Here is a 16909-nt window from a genome sequence, read left to right as displayed (position 1 = left end):
GCATGCACGGGGTGGGGTGCGGGCTGAGACCTGGCAAGGGCGTGTCTGGCCTGAGGAAGGTGAGCCGGGCGGGTAGGGGAGTGTGCAGGTGGGCAGGGGCCCTGTGGGCTTGGGCAGGAGTCATGGAGCCCAGTTGTGGCTTCACAGGTGGGCCCCCCCCCCCGTGGAAAGGGCACGGAGATGAGGCTTCTACCCCTCCTCAGCGCAGATTGTTGGGCACCTGCTTTGAGCTGTGCCCCTCGTTCCCAGGCCCTGCAGGTGCTTGTCCTGGACTCTGGGGTCTTTGAGGGTGTCTTTGGGACGTGGTAGGCTTAGGGGTCTGAATGTCCCCTAGGTCGAACCCCCACGCTGCCTCTGCTGCCTTCCTGGGTCCCCTAAACTGAGCTGTGCTAATTATCTACCCACACATAATCTCCTGCCCTGCCCCCAAGAGCTCCTAGCCCAGAGCCGGGAAGCTCGGAAACCACCGTGGCATTGTCTGTGCCCATGTTCACGAGCCCGGTGGGGCTGGTGGGACCGCTTTGCTGCTTACGGGCCGCTCTTCAGGGCCAGGGAGCCCCAGTGACAGGACAGAGGTGGCAGGTAAGCCAATGCTTTATGAGCTAGGTCCTGGGCTACAGTGGGGCAGGCAGAGTGGGGCTGGCGGGGGGGCAGAGGCCACACCTGAGGCTTTCTGTGGAAACAGTGGGATGTTATTGCCAGATGAGCACACTGTGGTTTGTACAATGTCAGAGTTCCCCATGTTTTATTCATCAGCACTAAAGAGGCAATCTGAGTGGCACCAACACCTTCCAGAATGGCGATTTGGGCCCTATTTAGTCTCTTCTGAAAAATCAAAATAAAAACCTTTGACGTACACATTGCACTCAAGGTAAAAAAGCAAGAAACAGAACGAAACAACCACGAGCCTCAGAGTAACCAAAGGAGACCTCCCACCCTCCTTCCCCTTCGAAAACATGGAAAAGCCCAGATCCCTGGGCCATCAGGACGAGAGGCCTCCCTGACCAGGCGGCAGTGCCACACCCGAGTGTGCCATGGGGCTGCTCCACGGTGGCCGGGGACCCGGCGAGAGCCCTGGGCTGGCTGCTGGTGCCCATGGGCCTCCCGACCCCACCTGCCCGCCCAGTCTCCTAGGTAAATCAAACCAGGGCAGCCTGTATTCACATTGCAACATGAAAATAGCACCGGAAACTTCAGAGTGTAATTGCGGATACTTGCAGCTGAGGGCTCCGTGTAGGAGCAAGGCTCCAGAAAGGTTAACGGCAGAGGTGTGTGTGCGGGGGAGACCGGGTCCCCAGGGGTCAAGGCGCACTGCAGACTGGTGTTTCTGTCAGTGGCATGGAAAGTGGCCCTGTGGTCAGAGAAGGGGGGCCGGCATCTCCCAAACAGCTGCCCCTGATTTGGCGTCTAAGGTCATTTTGGGGTTCCAGCAACAGCAGCGACAACACAGAGAGGGAGCCCACTGCCATCCGTCCAGCAGCTGCCTCACCTTACTTTCCTGCCAATGACATGGAGGGTGACCCTGTGCAAACCTTCAGATGAGGGGCTCTGTGCCAATGGGGCACATGGGCGGCGGTGGTGCTGAGCTGTTCTCTCCTAAGTTCTCAGTACAGACGAAACACCCACCTGCCCTCAAAAGGGCTGCAGTTGGCTTTCCCCTCCCCCTCCCCTCCCAGCTAGAAGGGGATGGTGTCCCCCCCAGGCCCTGCTCAGGGCACTAGGCTCAGCTCCAGCACCAAAGTCTGAGCATTGGCATAAGTCAGGTGGCCACGAGGCACATACTCCTGGAGGGCTGAGCCCTGCCAGTGTGGACAGGAGCTCCCGTTTGCTGGGTCATCCTCCAGCCCTGCTCCCAGATACTTGCCTGCTCCTATAAATTACTCAGGGGGATCTTTCTTTAAAGGAATCTTGAAGCTGGTCAGTCTCTGCCCGAAGAGCTGGCTGAGGAGGTCACTCTGGGACGCGGCAGTGCGGCAGGTGCGTGGGTTGGCAGGCTCAGCACCGTGGACAGCTCTGCCCCTCTTGGGGGGTCTGTGGGGGGGTCTTGCCTGGGGTACGGCTTTGCCCAGCCCCTCCCTGCTGTGTTTGAAGTCCCCGTGGGTGTGGCTGGGCTCCGCCCTCTGCTGCTCCGAGGGCTGGGGTGGCAATGGGCTGGTCTGTCTACTGGGCCTGGGCCTGGCTGGGGGCACGCGGCTGGGAGTCGCCTGCTTTCGGGGGAGCCGGGGGGGCTTCTCAGGGACCAGGTGGACTCTCCCCAAGCTCCTCACACTTTCGCTCCTGGTTGGCCCTGGGGCCCGGCCCTTTTTCTTCTTCTGACTGACCTCTCCATCATCCTGGGGGCCTAGGCTTCCTCGGGGCCCCTGGCCACCGGCATTCCTTGGCCCCTTGGGGTGGCCCCTGGCTGGGGCAGAGCCCCGGCCTGGGCAGGTGGGCTTGGCTGGGGTGGTGGCTGTCTCGCTTTGCAGCTGCCCGCCGGCTGGCCCAGGGTGGCTGCCACCTGCTGTCTTGGTGCTGTGCAGGGGGCCTCCACCGCCATGGGAGCTGGGGCCTGGCTTGGCTCTGGGGGTGGTGGGCTTTGGCCTGTCCTCGATGCCGTGGGCTAGCTCTCTAGCAGTGGGGCTGGCCACAGCCTTCTTTGGTTGCACAGGGAACTTGGGTGCTTTGCTGGGGGTGGACAAGGCTGACCTGTCCTTTGATGAACTCTGGCACCCCCCTGGCTTGGTAGCACTGCCCTTGTGGGAGGGGCCCCCCTTGCCCGCCTCAGGTGCCATGTGGCACGTGGGTACCTGCTTCTCCTTCCGCAGCGGGGAGGGGGCTTCTGGGGTATGGCCACGGGCACTTGGGGTCCTGCGTTTCCCTGAGAATGGGCCAGCAGCCCTTCTTTCCTCTTCATCCTGGTGTCTGGCCCCTGGCCGGGGCAGGGACCCCCCGAGTGGGAGAATCTGTTGGAGAAGAGGCCCAGGTCTGCCCGGGGAAGCCTCACCCTCGGAGCCCTCCAGGGTGTTCCTGTCCGGCTTCTGGACATCTTTGTCATCAGCCAAGGCTGCGGGGAAAGGAGACAGAGACGGGGGCAGGAGGTCCGGGAGGTCAGAGGGCGGACTGCCCCCTGAGACTGGGTGGCCCACAGGACCTACCGGCCTCTCTGGGGTCCTGGGAGCTGCCTCCAGGCAGGGCTGCAGCTGGGATGAGGGGGATCCCTCGCTGCCTGGGGCCGGGGGCCTGTTCATGCTGGGCTCTGTGGCACTGCTGGGCACGGCCACCCTGCGCCGCTTGCTGGGCATCGTGCCCTCTCGGGCCGGCGCCTTCTGCCCGGGGGTGCCGGGCCTCCGCACGCCGCGGAACGAGAAGGGCTGCTGACCCCTCCTCAGGTGCTTGTCCATGTGCCGGTCGAACTGTGCCTTCTTGGCGAACGTGTAGTTGCAGGAGCTGCAGGCGAAGGACCGCCGGCTGGTGAGCGTGACGTCGGCGCAGAGCTCGCAGGCGTACAGCGGCGTGTGCTGCAGCTCCCGCTCCTCGCGCCTCCCGTGCGCCCCCGCCAGGTGCGCGCGCAGCTCCTGGTGCTCAGGGTACACCCGCGGGCACTGGGGGCACAGGTAGACGCGCTGAGGGCTGTGCACCGCCAGGTGGCGCTGCAGCTTGAAGGGCTTGGGGAACCGCTTCCCGCAGTGGTGGCAGTCGCGGGAGGGGTCCCTGCAGTCCCCGTGCACGCGCGCGGCTCGGAGCAGGGTCTCGCCGTCGATCTGGGGCCCGGGACCCGGGCCGGGGGGCGTCTCGGCAGAGCCGGAGAGAGGGGCAGAGCTGCCCGGCGGCGTGGGGCTGGCGCAGGCCGCAGGGCTGCCGTGGGCCAGCGCACCGTCGGGGCTCCGGGCGCCATCTCGGTCTGAGCCCCGGGCCTTGGGCCTCGCCCTCTGGCTGGGGACTGCTCTGCCCGCCCCCGTCTCCTGCCGCGGCGCGTCTGTGGCGCCTGCGTTGGCCCTGCCCTCCGAGAGCTTGCCCCTGTGGGGTGTGGACGCCCGCCCCGAGGGGCCGCCCAGGCAGTCTGTGCCCCTGCCGTCCGCCTCCCAGCACCCAGGCAGGCCCCCCAGGGGCCTCCGTGCCTGGCCCCTGCGGGCGAACCGCAGGGCGTGCTCTCGAAGGTGCTCGTTGTGCACCCACACGTCCAAGGCCTCCCTCAGGCACATGCCGCAGGCCCAGCGCCCCGTCTTGCTCTGCGCGTGCTTCTCCTGCAGGTGCTCCCGCAGCAGCTCCCGCGAGCCGAATCTGCGCTCCACGCACATGTAGCAGGTGGGGGGCGGCGAGGGGCTGTGGGCCAGCCTGTGCAGGTCCAGCTCTCCCGGGCCGCGGAAGCGCTGGAAGCAGGCCCTGCACTTGTAGGGCCCCCCTCCAGCCTTGGCGTGCCGGGCCCGGCCTGTACCCCGGCCTGCCCTGGCCCTGTCCTCTGTCCTTCTGCTCTGGGGGCCCTGAGAGCCCCCTGTGACCCCGGGGTCGAAGAAGCTCGTGCCGGGGCCTCCCGCAGGGTCTTCGCAGGGTCCCAGCAAGCACAGACCTTGAGGGTCAGGCTCGGTGCTGAGCATCTCGGGCTCCGCGGTGCGCCCTGGGGGGCTTTCATCGTAGTGCTCTCGCTGCAGGTCGGGGGGCTCGGGGCTCGCAGCCCCGAGGGAAGAGCTGCTGTCGGCGGTGGGGGCCTGCAGCTCCAGGCCTCGCCAAGCTGCCGGGACCATGTGCAGCTCCGGGAGGTTCTCCGACTGGGGGTCTGAGGCTCGGGAGGGCACCTCCTTGGCACAGTCTAACCCCGGGTCAGGCTCTAGTGCCCAAAGGCTGGGGCCAGGGGCCCAGAGGTCAATGCCAGGCACCTTGCTGCTGAGAAAGCCCTCCAGCAGGAAGGACTCGGGCAGATCTGTGGCCTGGTCCCCCCACGGGTCCTCGTGGGACAGGCAGAGCGAGCCCGAGTCGCTGAGGTCTGTGGGCAGGCGGATGGAGGCCAGCACAGTGCTGCCCCCAGCCTCCTCCAGGGGCTCCTGCTGCGGTGGGCTCTTTGGCTTTTTACAGCGCTTCCCGTAGACACGGGGGTTCTTGACCCGGGTAAAGCGGTTGCTCAGCGGGAAGAGCCGGGAGAAAGAGGCCTCGTCGTCAAGCAAGCTCAGAGGGTCTCCGAGATCCAGGCTGGAGACTCTGGGGGTGGCGTCCTCCTGCTCCTGGATCCTGGCCTGGGCTTCTGGGGTTCGCGGGGGTTCCTGGGGGAAGCTGTTGACAGCACCGTCTGCTTCTGAAGCACAAGTCTCTGGAGGGCCTGGGGGGCCTGAGGGGGCCTGGGGTTCCTCCCAAATACCCTGCCTTGACCCACTCTCAGCCACTCTGCTGTCCTCTTCAGGCTTAGCCTGGGCTGCCTGCGATGCCTCTTTGCAGGCGCCCGCTGTCAAGGTCTCTGTGGGCCCCCAGCACCCCCTGGCCAAGGCAGGCTTCTGCACTTCTGGCCCTTCCCCAGGGCGTGGCCCCCCATTCCTCCCTGGACAGGCCATCCAATCCCTGGGTGACGTTGGTACCAGCATTGCCTCTGGGACCACGCCTGCTGTGCCCTCTGTCCTCTCCGGCCCCGGTGGGGCCACTCCAGGCAGCTGTGGGACATCTGTCTCCTGCTCTGCCTCTGGTGAGGGGCAGCGGCTCATCGGGGCCGGGTAATTGGCAATTGCAGTCGACGGATTCCAGCCACTTCTATCTGAAATCACATCGCAAGGCTCGCTCTCGTCCCAGAGCCCTCTGGCACTCTGCTTTCTCTCTCTGTCTCTGTCATTTGATGTCCCCTCTGACTCCCTGGGGGAGTCCCAGCGGGCTCTGCCCCGCCTCTGGCTGCCTCTCTCTGCCTGTTGGGGTTGGGGCTTGCCCCTCTCTAGCAGGCCCTGTTTCCTGGACTCTGCAGGCCTCATGTCCACCCCTGGTTCTGCCAGGCCCAGAGGCTGTGGTTCCTGGCTGGGGGGATATCCTGGTGTTTGCAGGATGCCAAAACCCTGTGTAAGCCCCGTGCATGTCTCAGAACCTGGGGTGTCCTCAGGAGCTGGGGAGCTGAGGACGGGAGGCAGCCCCATAGCGTGGTGGGGGCCGATTATCACAGACCTGGGTTTCTCCTTCCGAGGCGCCCTGCGGCTTTTCTTCCTGGGGAGCCGGCACACCTGGGCTTGGGGCTCCTGGGCCTGGGGAATGGGAGGGGCCAGTGGGCTGGGCTGGGAGGCAGCAGCCTTGTGCAGCCCGTGCTGCCCGGCTCTGTGGTGGCTCAGGCCTGGCCCTGAGTGGAAGGAAGCCGAGCACACCTCACAGGTCACGGGCTGCCTGCTAGTGGCTTGGTCCTTCCAGTGGCCATTTTCTGTGGCCATAGGCTTCTTTTTAAAGCCATGAGGCTCCTGTCTGGGGTCCTGGGGACTGAGGGGGGCCCTCTGGGTTGTGTGGTGGAGAGCATTGCCAAGGCCTTGTGGAAAGCTGGGTCTGGAGCCACTGGTCGCACCGCTCAGAGACATGGCTCTGTCCGGTCGGAGCTCCGAGGTGGGGCAGGTGGCCACTGGGGCCCTGATGCCAGCTTCGGACACCTCTGTGAAGCTGGGGTGCCTGGCTCCAGGTGTCCCCAGGTCTTCCTGACCTGGGAAGCAGGTCCCTGCCTCACTTTGCTGGCAGACATGGGAATCTGGCCCTGCAGCCCCCTGCAGTGTGGACAGGTCAGCGGGCACAGTGCTGACACCCTGGTCTGCCCTGTTGCCTGGGGGTTCTGAGGATGGGTGCTCGGACGTCCTCTTGGGGCAGGTGTTGGGTAGGGCTTCCTGGTAGTGGGGGCCTGGACCCCCTGCCTTGGGCCCTCTGACTGCCCCCATGCCCTCTGTGCCGGGGGTGCAGGGCAGGGCAGCGGCCTTGATGGTCACTTTTGCAGAGACGGCCCTCCCTGTGGGTGGAAGGGTGTCATGGGCAGGAGATACCCTTGGCCTCTCTTTTCTGGCATCCTCCAGGGCTCTTTGCAGGTGGCCTTCAGGGTGGTCCCTGCTGTGGGTGGCAGTGAGGACACTGGGGAAGCTGAGCTGTCCCTTGGGAGGGTCTTCCAGGGGGCAGTGGTCCCTCAGGAGGGGGCGGCGGGCCAGGCTGTCCTCAAGGCCACAGGCGCTTGTCCTCAAAGATGGGGGTGCTGCTGGATGTCTCCCAACCTCACCATCTGTGGGGGCTGGGGTGCCATTGTTCTTTTTTGGAGGTGTCTGGGCAGGAGAATGGGCTGGCAGAGGCTGTAGGCTGGTTGGGTCCCTACAGCGTGGCGGTGCTGGGAGCGGCGCTGTCAGCTCACCTGAAGGGGCTGTGGGATTATCTTCCCCCGGTAGGTGCTGGAGGCTGTGGGGAACTGGGCTGGCTGCAGAAGTGGGAGAAGGGGCTCGGCCAGCCAGCTCCCCGAAAGGAGGTTCTGGGCTCTCCCCAGTGAGCCGCAGATGCTTCTCAAGGCCTGGGTTGGTCACTGCCTCTGGGGTCCAGTCCTTAGGCCCATTCTGGGCTCGAGCTGCTGCCCAAGCCGGGACCAAAGATTCCACTTCAGAGGAGATAGGGCTTGGGGTGCATGCTCCTTCCTGAGGGCTGGAGACCACCCTGCCTCCCTGGAGCAGTTCCGGCGGCTGGTCCTCCCCGCTGGCCAGCCTGGCCAGGGCAGTTCCAGGCTTGGCATGGACTGCGGTGAGGCCCCCTGGCACCCCTGGGCCCTCCCTATTATCAGGCTTCTCTGTCTGGCCCAGTGAGCCAGGGTGTCCATCTGCCTCTGGACCCAGCTGCCGTATGGTCTCGGCAGGGACAGCTGCCATCTGCACAGCCCCCAGGCAGCCCCAGGCTCTGTTCCCACCTCTCACACCATTCCCTTCCAAGTCTGAGGGTTTGCTGTGCCGAGGGCTCTGGGTGTCACCTGGGGGCCCCTGTAAGTCCCGGGTATCTTCTTCCCTCTCAGCTGCTCTGGCCACCAGGAGCTGGAGCTGCTGTAGGGGGCTCGCACCTGGGTCTGGGGGCCTCCTGCCAGGACTGGCGAGGGGCGTGCAGGCAGGACTTGAGGAGGCCTCTATGGGTGCAAAACCCTCACTGCCCTCAGGGTCAGCGCCCCCCGCCACAGGGTGGAGGAATCCTGCTCTCTCTGGCCCGCCTGCTCTGCTCACAGGGTGTCCCTTGGAGGTGTCGCTGTGACTGACACCAGAGGGTGGGGTGGCACCCCGGAATGCCAGGTCAGGTGCCAAGTGGGCAGCAGCACTGCCTAGCACTTCCAGCTCAGGGGGATCTTGGCAGGGCCCGGGCTCCTTGGAGGATCCTGGGGAAAGCCCTCCGCCCCGAGGACAGGGAGGCTGCCGCATGCGGGCTGTGCGGGGATGTATTCTGGCAGCCACGTTATTTTTAGGAAGTACAGGCTCATGGTTTGGGCTGCACTTTGCTAAACTCCCTATGTCCCACGGGGGCTCGAGTGGCTCCCTGGGGCCGGGCACGCAGGCTTCCGGGCAGACCCCACAGTCTCCTTCTGCCTCGGGGGGCTCCATTCCAGAGACTCTGGCTTTCTGCACTGGCTGGAAACTGAAGCTCGCCCCAGTGGGGTCAAAGGGGGCCCCAGGAACCATGTCTGTGTAGGCACGCGGGAGAAGGGCTGCTTCCCCTTCCCCTTGGTGGGATGAGGACCAGTCCTCCCGGGGGTGCCCCGGGGTCCTGTCTGCGGTGACCATGGCTTTGTCCGCCTCTTTCAGATGCAGACTTAATTCCCTGAGACTGGTGAGGCTGGCTGTGGCGGACGCATCCTTCTGGGGCGAGGCAGCCTGGGGGACATGCGGTGGGACGGCTGTGCCCAAGTGCGTCCTGTCTGTGTGCCCAGCTCTGCACAGCGACCCCGAGGCCTCGTTTGCACCTTTACTTCGCAGCTGACTTTCTAATTCGGTGACCAGTCTTTTGATCTCTAATTCATCCTCAGACAGGTTGCTCATGAAAGGGATGCTACCTTCACTGACCTTGCCAGGCAAAGAGGGGGTGCTGGAGGTCGCAGTGCCTCCACCGGGGCACGTCTCAGTGAATGCCTTTTCCCCTGAGGGGTCAGGAAAATGGCCCGTATGGCAGGGAAGTATTGAGGACACTTCCTCCAGGAGGGACCAGCCCTTCTCCGGCAGAAACAAAGGGAATAGTGGGTCCGACCCAGGCTTCCTTGGGGGAGGGTCAGCATGCACACACGATGAATGTGTGTCCCCGCCTCCAGATGGGCTGTTGTAGATGGGTGGGTTGAACCTGTCCATGGGCAGCCCCGAGAAGAGGGGTGTGGTCTCTAAGGACAGTGGCGATTCGGCTCTTCCTGGGTCTGAGTCGATTGTGCAGGGCAGGTTCCTGGGCAGTTTTGGCTCCGGAGAACTGGCATCCACACCGTCCTGGCAAAGGTGTGCACTGCTGGCTGGCAGAGTGTCGGGAACGAAGGGCTTAGAGCACGGGTCTTTGTGTAGACAGCCAACCAGGTCTTTGGGTACAAGAAACACTTCACTGGGGGAGTGTCTGTAGGGTTGGGATCCCCTCTTGGCAGCTGAAACCCCCGTGGAGTGTCCATTAAGAAGAGCAGGGTCACAACCAAGATCAGGAGGCTTCAGAAACAGGACGTTGGGTTTGGGGCTGGCAGCATCAGCAGCGTCAGCGACGGGCACCGGCAGCTTTCCCGGTGGGTGTGCAGGGATCTCCTCTTTGTTCTGGGAGGTGGGGGGCTCCATGTACTGGGGGGCTCCCAGGTGACTGCCTGCACACGGTGCTGGTGAGCCCCTGTGAGGCGGCACGGCGCCCTCTCTTCCGGGCTGCAGCTGCTCCGGGCTGGGAGGGCAGGGGCTTCCTCCCACACGGGTGGCTGGAGAAGGGCTGGAATCCTCTCTGAGTAGTTCTGTGGTGCCAGGCGGGGGCTCCTCAGCAGTTTCAGGGTTCCTGGTCTCTGGGAGGAAGTCCAATACTGGATGGTTATCTGGGGTCCTGGCGCTGGTGGGAACCGGCAGGAGGCGCTCGGGTCTCCTCTCCCTGGGCCCCGGGGTCAGAGCCGCTTCCCTGCCCTTGGTGCTGCGCGGCCTCCGGCAGCCGAGGCGAGGCTGGCCTCTGCAGCGGGAGCCCCGGGGCCGCGCGCCACCCTCGTCCTCAGACTCGGAGGCACAGTCCTGGTGCCGGGCGTCTGCAGCGCTGGGTCCCTGGTCCTGGAGGCGCTTGTTCTTCTGCTGTACGATCTTGTGGATAAGCTCCTTGCTCCAGGTGCCCCGAGCCCGCCGCCTCCGGGAGTCCTTCCTGGGGCACAGCCGGAGGCGCTTGGCACTCCTGGTCTCCACTGGGAGTGCTCTTCCGTGGGGATCTGCTGGGCTCTTGGGCACCTGGGTTCCGAGGTCCTGGGGGCAGGACGGGGGCGCCTCAGCCCTGCCTGCTTTCCTCCTGGGCCTTAGGCGGGCAGCTCTGGCACCCCTGCCCGGCCTCTTGACGCCATTGGCTGCGCCCAGCTCTTTCTGCAACACCTTAAACCGCTTCCCTCTCCTCTGCTGGCTGGCCAGGCCGGCCCCATCTGGCCCCACAGATGCTGGACCCAGGGAGCGGGTTTTGGGCCTGCTGTGGGTGGGGTCGTGGCCATCCCCAGGGCGGGGGGCCTGGGGCCTTGGTGGGGCTGCCATGGGTGGGAGTGGGGGGTGGGCTTTGTTCTCTGGTGCTGCCCCCGCCCTGGTTTTGGAGGGCTGCCCGGTGCTGGGACCTCTGGGGCCAGAAGGCTCCTCGTCGGTGAAGACGTCGATGAAGCTGCTGTCGATCTCAGGGCTGTCTGACTGGTACCCCAGGCCGTTGAGCGCCTCCGTGATGAGGCTGTCCAGCTTGGCATCGTCCTCCAGGTCCAGGTCAGAGGCAGGCAGTGGGAAGGGGGTGGCGGCCAGGCTGGGCAGGAGACTTGCCCTCAGGGGGTCGTCTCTGCCCTCAGTGGGGACATCCCCACCCAGCAGGAAGGGGGTCCCCTTGGCGAGGCTGAGCAGGCTCGGGTCCGCGCTGGCTGGTGCTGTGGGGGTGGCCGGCACGGGGTGGGTAGCTGGGGGCACGGGGAGCCCCGGGGGCTGCTGAGCACCATCCCTGGCCCCAGCCAGGAGCAGGCCACAGAACTGCCTGTGCTGCAGGAAAGTGGCCAGGCTGCTGTAGTTGCGGTCACACTGCCTGCAGGTGAGCAGCACGTCCAGCTGGTCCAGGCTGGCGCTGCTCAGGGGGAAGTGGTGTGCAGAGTAGGGGGGTGGCTCCTGGGGGAAGCCCTCCAGCCCCCCGCTGCCCAACTCAGGGCCTGTGCTGGGGAACGGGGCCTCCCCGAGGCCTGGGAAGGCGCCCTTAGCCCCCAGCTCATCTGCAGGAAAAGGGAAGGCCTTGTTCGGCTCTTGTTGGCAGCAAATGGGGATGGCGTGCGAGGGCTCAGGGGACGGGAAGGGGCTGCAGCTCTCCTGCGGGGGCGGGGGTGCGTGGAAGAAGATGGGGGTCCCCAGTGGGCCAGGGAGCTGGCTCTCCTCCGAGCTGGGGTTGGCCGGGCTGCTGGACAGCGGTGACAGTGACGAGCAGGAGCTGCTGCCCGCAGTGTTGGTTACAGGTGAGGGCAGCGGGGACTCACTGGGCGAGGCCCCCACCACCCTGGGAGGGGGCAGGCCGGGGGTGCCCCGGGGTGAGACCTGGGGCTGGGCCACCCCAAAGAACAGGGACTGGGCTCCAGGGTCCTTCAGTCCGTTGTAGGGGAACAGTCCGGGGGAGCCACCGCCGGGCTGGCCTGGGCTCTTTCTCAGGACTGTCAGCTTCTCCCCATGCCCAGGAGTCTTGCCAGCAGCACCCAGGCCTCCCTGGCTGACCCCCTGCCACTCCGGGGCCCCAGAGGGGAGAGGCGGCTGGCTCAGCATCTCCATTCGATGGGGACTGGGCCCCGTGGCAGGGAGTGCCTGGGGCCAGGGGAGTGGGGGACTGTGGGGGAGGCCACGCCGCTGGCCTGGGCTGGGCTGGCCCTCAAAGAACGCACTCCTGGTGGCGGCTGGGGGGCCCAGGGGAGGCGTGGGGTAAGGGGCTGCAGCTGGGTCCCACAGCTGGGGCAGTCTGGCAGGCAGGGGCCCTGGGGTGGCCAGCTCTGTGTCCGGAGACCCTGCGCTAGTGCCCACCCCACTGGCTCCAGGGCTTCCGTATGCCTGCTGGGGTAAGTGCCTCTGAGGCAGAGAGCTTGGGGGCCCCCTGGGGCTCCCCAGTCCATCATGGGCCGAAGGGGGCCTCTCAGAGAAGGGGCTGGGGGCTGAGGGGGCAGCACCAGGGGGATGGGGAGCATGGGTGAGGTCAGCGGGGGGCGCGGGGCCACTGGGCCGGCCTGGGTAGCAGGGTTGGGGTGGAGCAGCAGGCCGGGTGGGCACGGGATAGGCTGTGTCTGCGCCCACCACCTCCTCCGGCCACGCTCCGCGAGGCTGGGGGAAGGTGAACGCCAGCGCCCGCTCTGCATACTTGGGCCCGGCAGTGTCCTCAGGGAACGCTTTCAGGCCAGCACCGTGCAGAGCTGGGAAGCGGTACTGAAAGGAGGCCCCCCTGGGGCTGCTGTCTTCAGGGAAGGGCTCCGGCTCAGTGGGGAGGACCCCAAAACTAGCACCTGGAAAGTTGTTCTCAGCAGTGGGAGGCCAGAAGTCGGCCCTGCCAGTCTGGAATTCCGAGTAGGAGGCTGGATGGCAGGGGCTAGCCCCGCTGTTCTGCGGAGCTCTGTGGGGCTGGGGCCTGGGGGTGGTGCTCGGTGAGGTATAGTTGGTGGAGGTGAAGTTGGTGGGGGTCTCCTGGAAGCACCTTTGGCAGCTGAGCTCTTCTGGGGTAGCTGGGGTTTCCGCCTCTGGGGGCCCAGGGGCCTTGTGCTGTGGGCCCTCAGGGTTCTTGTCCAGGGTGGGTCTGGCCCGTGAGCCGGAGATGCCCAGACCAAAGAGCTGCTGGGGCGGGCTGCCGTCCGCCCTGCTGGCCCTCCGCATGCGGGCCTGTGCGAGGCTCCTCCGTGCTGGGGCCGGGGGGCTGCTGCGGGGATGCGTTCTCAGGGGAGGAGCCTTGGGCTGCTGTGGCTGGGGCTCAGGGGTTTCCGCGGCCTGGGCCCGGCTGCCTGTGGTCTTGGCGGTCCTGCTGGCTGGGGCACTGTCCTCGCAGAGAGGCTGGGAGGGGCCTCCTGTGCCGCTGGCTACTTGGCAGGGCGGCAGGTCCCTGGTCATGGCTGGGGGTGGGGCTCTGTGGCGCTGCTCCCCGGGCATGGCCCCTCTGTCTGGGTGCTAGAAGGGTGCAGTGGTCCAAGCAGGGCTGCAGGGAGTAGACTGGGTGGGCATCCTCACTCCGTGGGGGGCCCTGGAGAAGCGTGTCCTCATGGTCCCGAGTGGAGCCTGCAGGGAGAGGACAGGAGTGAGAATGCCCCATGGGACTTGGTGACTGCTGTGGTGGCTATGGCAGGATGGGGGCTGAAGAGGGGCTCATCTCGGGTGGCTCCTGGCTGGAGGGGGACAGGGAATGTTGTTTGGGGGCCTCTTCGGAGCAGCCCTGCTGGCATGGGCCAGGCCGTGAGTGGAAAGGGTCTGTGTGGCACACAAGCTCCCATGCCTGCAGAGCCCCGTGGCAGGGATGACAGCAGCTGGTGGCCGCCTGTGTGTCCTGAGATACAACTCAGGCAGGATTAGAGGAGAGTCCTGGAGGGACAGGGGCCACCTTTGCCTGATGGAGCTGCAGGAATAAGGTGGGACTGGGTGCACCCGAGCCAGGCCTGAGGCTCACACCTGGTCCAGGGGCCTTGCACCCTCTCCTGCTGTCTGCACACAGCCTGGGGTCTGACCTGGCACCCTGTGGCACCCATGGCTGAGGAAAGGTAGGACCCCATGCCCTGGACATAGGCATGATATGGTGCCTCCCTCACTGGGGTGTCCATCCTGAGGCTCAACAATCTATGCAACCTCACAAGGTGCCAGGCACACAGGGGGCACTCTCGGAATGCCAGTGCCCCTTAGGCCTCAGTTTCCCCGTCAGCTCATGGGGCTGCTGAGCTGTTTCTCCTGGGGCATTGCTTGAAGCCAGGTAAGCGTTGGGGTCTGTCAGCCCCTCCAGGCTGCAGGGCCACCTGCTTCATCCTATGTGGGTTTTTAAGGAGGAGCAGAAGCTTCCTACCCCACGGTGCCACCTGCCTTTGGAGGCACCTGCAGTCCCCAGGCCTGCTTGTCACTCTGAACATCAGCAGCCCTGAGCTCTGCCCAGAAAGCTCCCTGTTGGGGCTCAAGGCAGGCAGACGGAGCTTCACTCAAGATTCCCTGTCTCCCACGGGGGATCATCCCAGCCAGTCCCACTGCTGGCAGACGTGGCCCCGTGGCTTGATATGGCCACGAGATATTGAACAGCAAGGACTGAGGCCACTTTTGAGCAGAGGCTTTTAGAGTTCAGACCCAGGAATCCATCTTGCTGCCTTTGCAGGGCCGAGATCACAAGCTGAGGCCAGGTTGCTTGGCCACCTTGTGGCCCTGAAGGAGGCTTCCTGGAGGAGGTGGCATTGGTTCTGGACACGTGGGTGGCCAGGTGTGGGGCAGTAGGGCGGAGAGGGATGCACAAAGGAGTGGGGATCACAAGCACAGGCAGGCATGAGGCTGCTGGGGGCCTTATGAGGCTTGTGCCCAGGGAGGGACTTGCCAGGAGTGGGTCTGTTCATGAGGGATGAGGCCTTTGCAGGGTGAGCAAGTGGGGACCCCAAGTGAGTGGGCAGCCGGGCTGCAGCCAGTGGCTTGGGCGAGGGGACTCCGCCTCTCCATGCACTCTGACCCAGGCCAGGGCATCTCCTGGGGCACCTCTTCTTGCTGCTGGCCCCAGGGATACCCCACGGCAGAGCCTGCCACCAAATCGCAGGGCTGTGATCCAGTGGGAGTCGGGCCAGGAGGCAGCTCTGAACCCCTTGGGGGCTGGTGTCTGCCCTCCCTAGGCCTGTGAGGCAGCCCCTCCTGAACTTCCCTGACAGCCTAAGGGGCAGGACCCGGGCCGACCCAGGCCCAGGCCTCCAACGGCAGAAGGCAGCAAGGCCGAGGGGTCAGGTGTGCAAGTGGGCCAAGGGCCCCCTGACCTGGCAGGGCCTCTGTCAGCAGGCCCTGGGACGCTGGTGCAGAGGAAGGGGAGGGCCAGGGGCCTGGGCCTCCTCACAACTTCTGGAGCTTCCCAGGGGGTGGTGGGTAAGGCCAGAGCAGCCGTCAGGCGCCGTGGAGGCCCCACAGGTCTAGTGTCACAGCTCTCCAGGAGGGGTGGGAAGGCCGCTGGCCCTGGTTCCGGTCCCCTGACCTGCACGGGCACGTCACGCAGCCTCTCGCAGTCTGGGTTTCCCCACCTGTGACCTGGGGAGGATCCTGGGACTTTCTCAAATGGGCGTGGCAAGGGGGAATAGGCGCTAGCAGAGATGTGGTGGGAACCGGTGTTTCCCTGTTAACAGTACACTGTTTGGTCCACAGGAAGGGGACCAGTTTGGGGCTCTGGGAAGGGGCTGTAGGAAGGCAGGGCGGCTGGGGAACGGGTGGGACGCTGACTGCTGACGTGAGAAGCTGTGCTGTGGGCCTCTCAGGAAAGGCGCTGACTGACAGGGGGCCTGGTGTGCCAGGCAGCGGAGCACGGTGGGTGACAAGCTGCCGTCCCACACTGCCCCGCCCGCCAGCTCAGCGCTGCGGTTCAGAGCCGCGTGTCGTCCCCGACAGCCAGCGGGGAGACCGTCCCTGGGGGGAGGCAGCTGGCAGCCCCAGTTGCTGCCTGAGCTGGAGGGTGGAAGGAGACGGCCCCGGGTGCGGCGGGTGAGGTCCCCTCCGGCTGGGGGCGGGCGGCAGTCTTCACATACCTGTGTTGTCGGGCCCCCAGCTGGTCGCCGCACGGCTTCCTGAGGAACGAGGATGTCTTGGCTGCAAAGAAAATGGAAAGCGTGTGGGCGTCGATGTTGGCTGGGGCTGAGAGCCCCAGAGGTGCCCCATGGAGGGAATGGCTCCCAGTCTGGGCCCCATAACACCACACAGAGCTGGCAGGGCCCCAGGGTGCCAGGGAGCTGCCACGAGGCTGCAGGGAGATGCGTGAGCCCGAGGACCAGTGGGCGGCTCATCCTGGCCTGCGGGCCCTGTGGGTCAGCTAGCTGCCTTCATCGCAGGCTTGCTTGTACAGCTCTTTTTGTTAAGTTCTTATGTGTGTGTAGATTACAGACTCACAGGGTTCCCAAATTCAAGGCAAGGGTCAAGGTCCACAGCAGGAGGTCCCCCACCCTGGCTCCACAACCCCTTTCCCCCTGTTCTGCTGGGTGAGGACTCGGGAAGCATCTTGTGTTTCCTTCCATAGTTTCTTGATGCAGTTGAATAAATACTCCCATTTCCCACTTTCTTCCATAGAAGACGGTCTATACACCACTGCTTGGGCCTTGTGTTTTGCATCTGACGCTGTATCTTGGAGGTACCTCCACAAAGAGATGCCTGTCTATCTGCTCATCTCTACACCCCCACAAAGCTATGGAATATTCTGCAGGATGAACAGCCAGCTACTCGTGTGTCAGACTTCTCCCGTGGCCTTTATGGAGGGTACAGTGACAGACAGCCTGCAGGGTGACCCTGGGAAGATGTAGGGTCAAAGGGCAAATGCATTTGTGAGTTGGAGAGGCTGTCAAGTCAGCCCTGTGATGGTTGTAAAATTCAGCCAAAAATTTCTTCCATCTTCCTGCCTCCAACTCCTTGCCCTTGAATGTGGGCAGGACCGGGTGACCGGCCGCTGCTGACAGAACAGGCTGGAACGAGGGTGTTCGCCTTAGACCTCAGTTTGTGGAAAGCACTGGGGTGTCTGCCTCTTGGCGGCTCCTTCAGGGCCACGAGTGCTATGCCGAGGACACTCATGCAGACCTGTGGAGGGGCCACGAGGGGAGCCG

At 65.0% G+C, this 16909-nt stretch overlaps 1 protein-coding gene across 1 annotated transcript in view; it reads right to left on the bottom strand.

Annotated features, from left to right (window-relative positions):
* Positions 1-716: 716 nt before the first annotated feature.
* The window catches only part of ZNF469 (zinc finger protein 469), a 47585-nt gene continuing 31392 nt past the window's right edge, over positions 717-16909 (bottom strand). The window contains exons 2-3 of the mRNA XM_036993866.2: positions 15848-15908; positions 717-13382 (exon numbers count right to left, since the gene is read on the bottom strand). Of these exons, the coding sequence (XP_036849761.2) occupies positions 1878-13256 (11379 nt within the window). The 5' untranslated portion in view covers positions 13257-13382; positions 15848-15908 and the 3' untranslated portion in view covers positions 717-1877. The remainder of the gene's footprint in view (positions 13383-15847; positions 15909-16909) is intronic.

The sequence above is a fragment of the Manis javanica genome, chromosome 17 (genome assembly GCF_040802235.1).
Source record: "Manis javanica isolate MJ-LG chromosome 17, MJ_LKY, whole genome shotgun sequence".
NCBI classification, from domain to species: Eukaryota; Metazoa; Chordata; class Mammalia; order Pholidota; family Manidae; genus Manis; species Manis javanica.
Note: the sequence above shows the minus strand (reverse complement) of the source record. Positions and strands in the feature narration are given on the sequence as shown.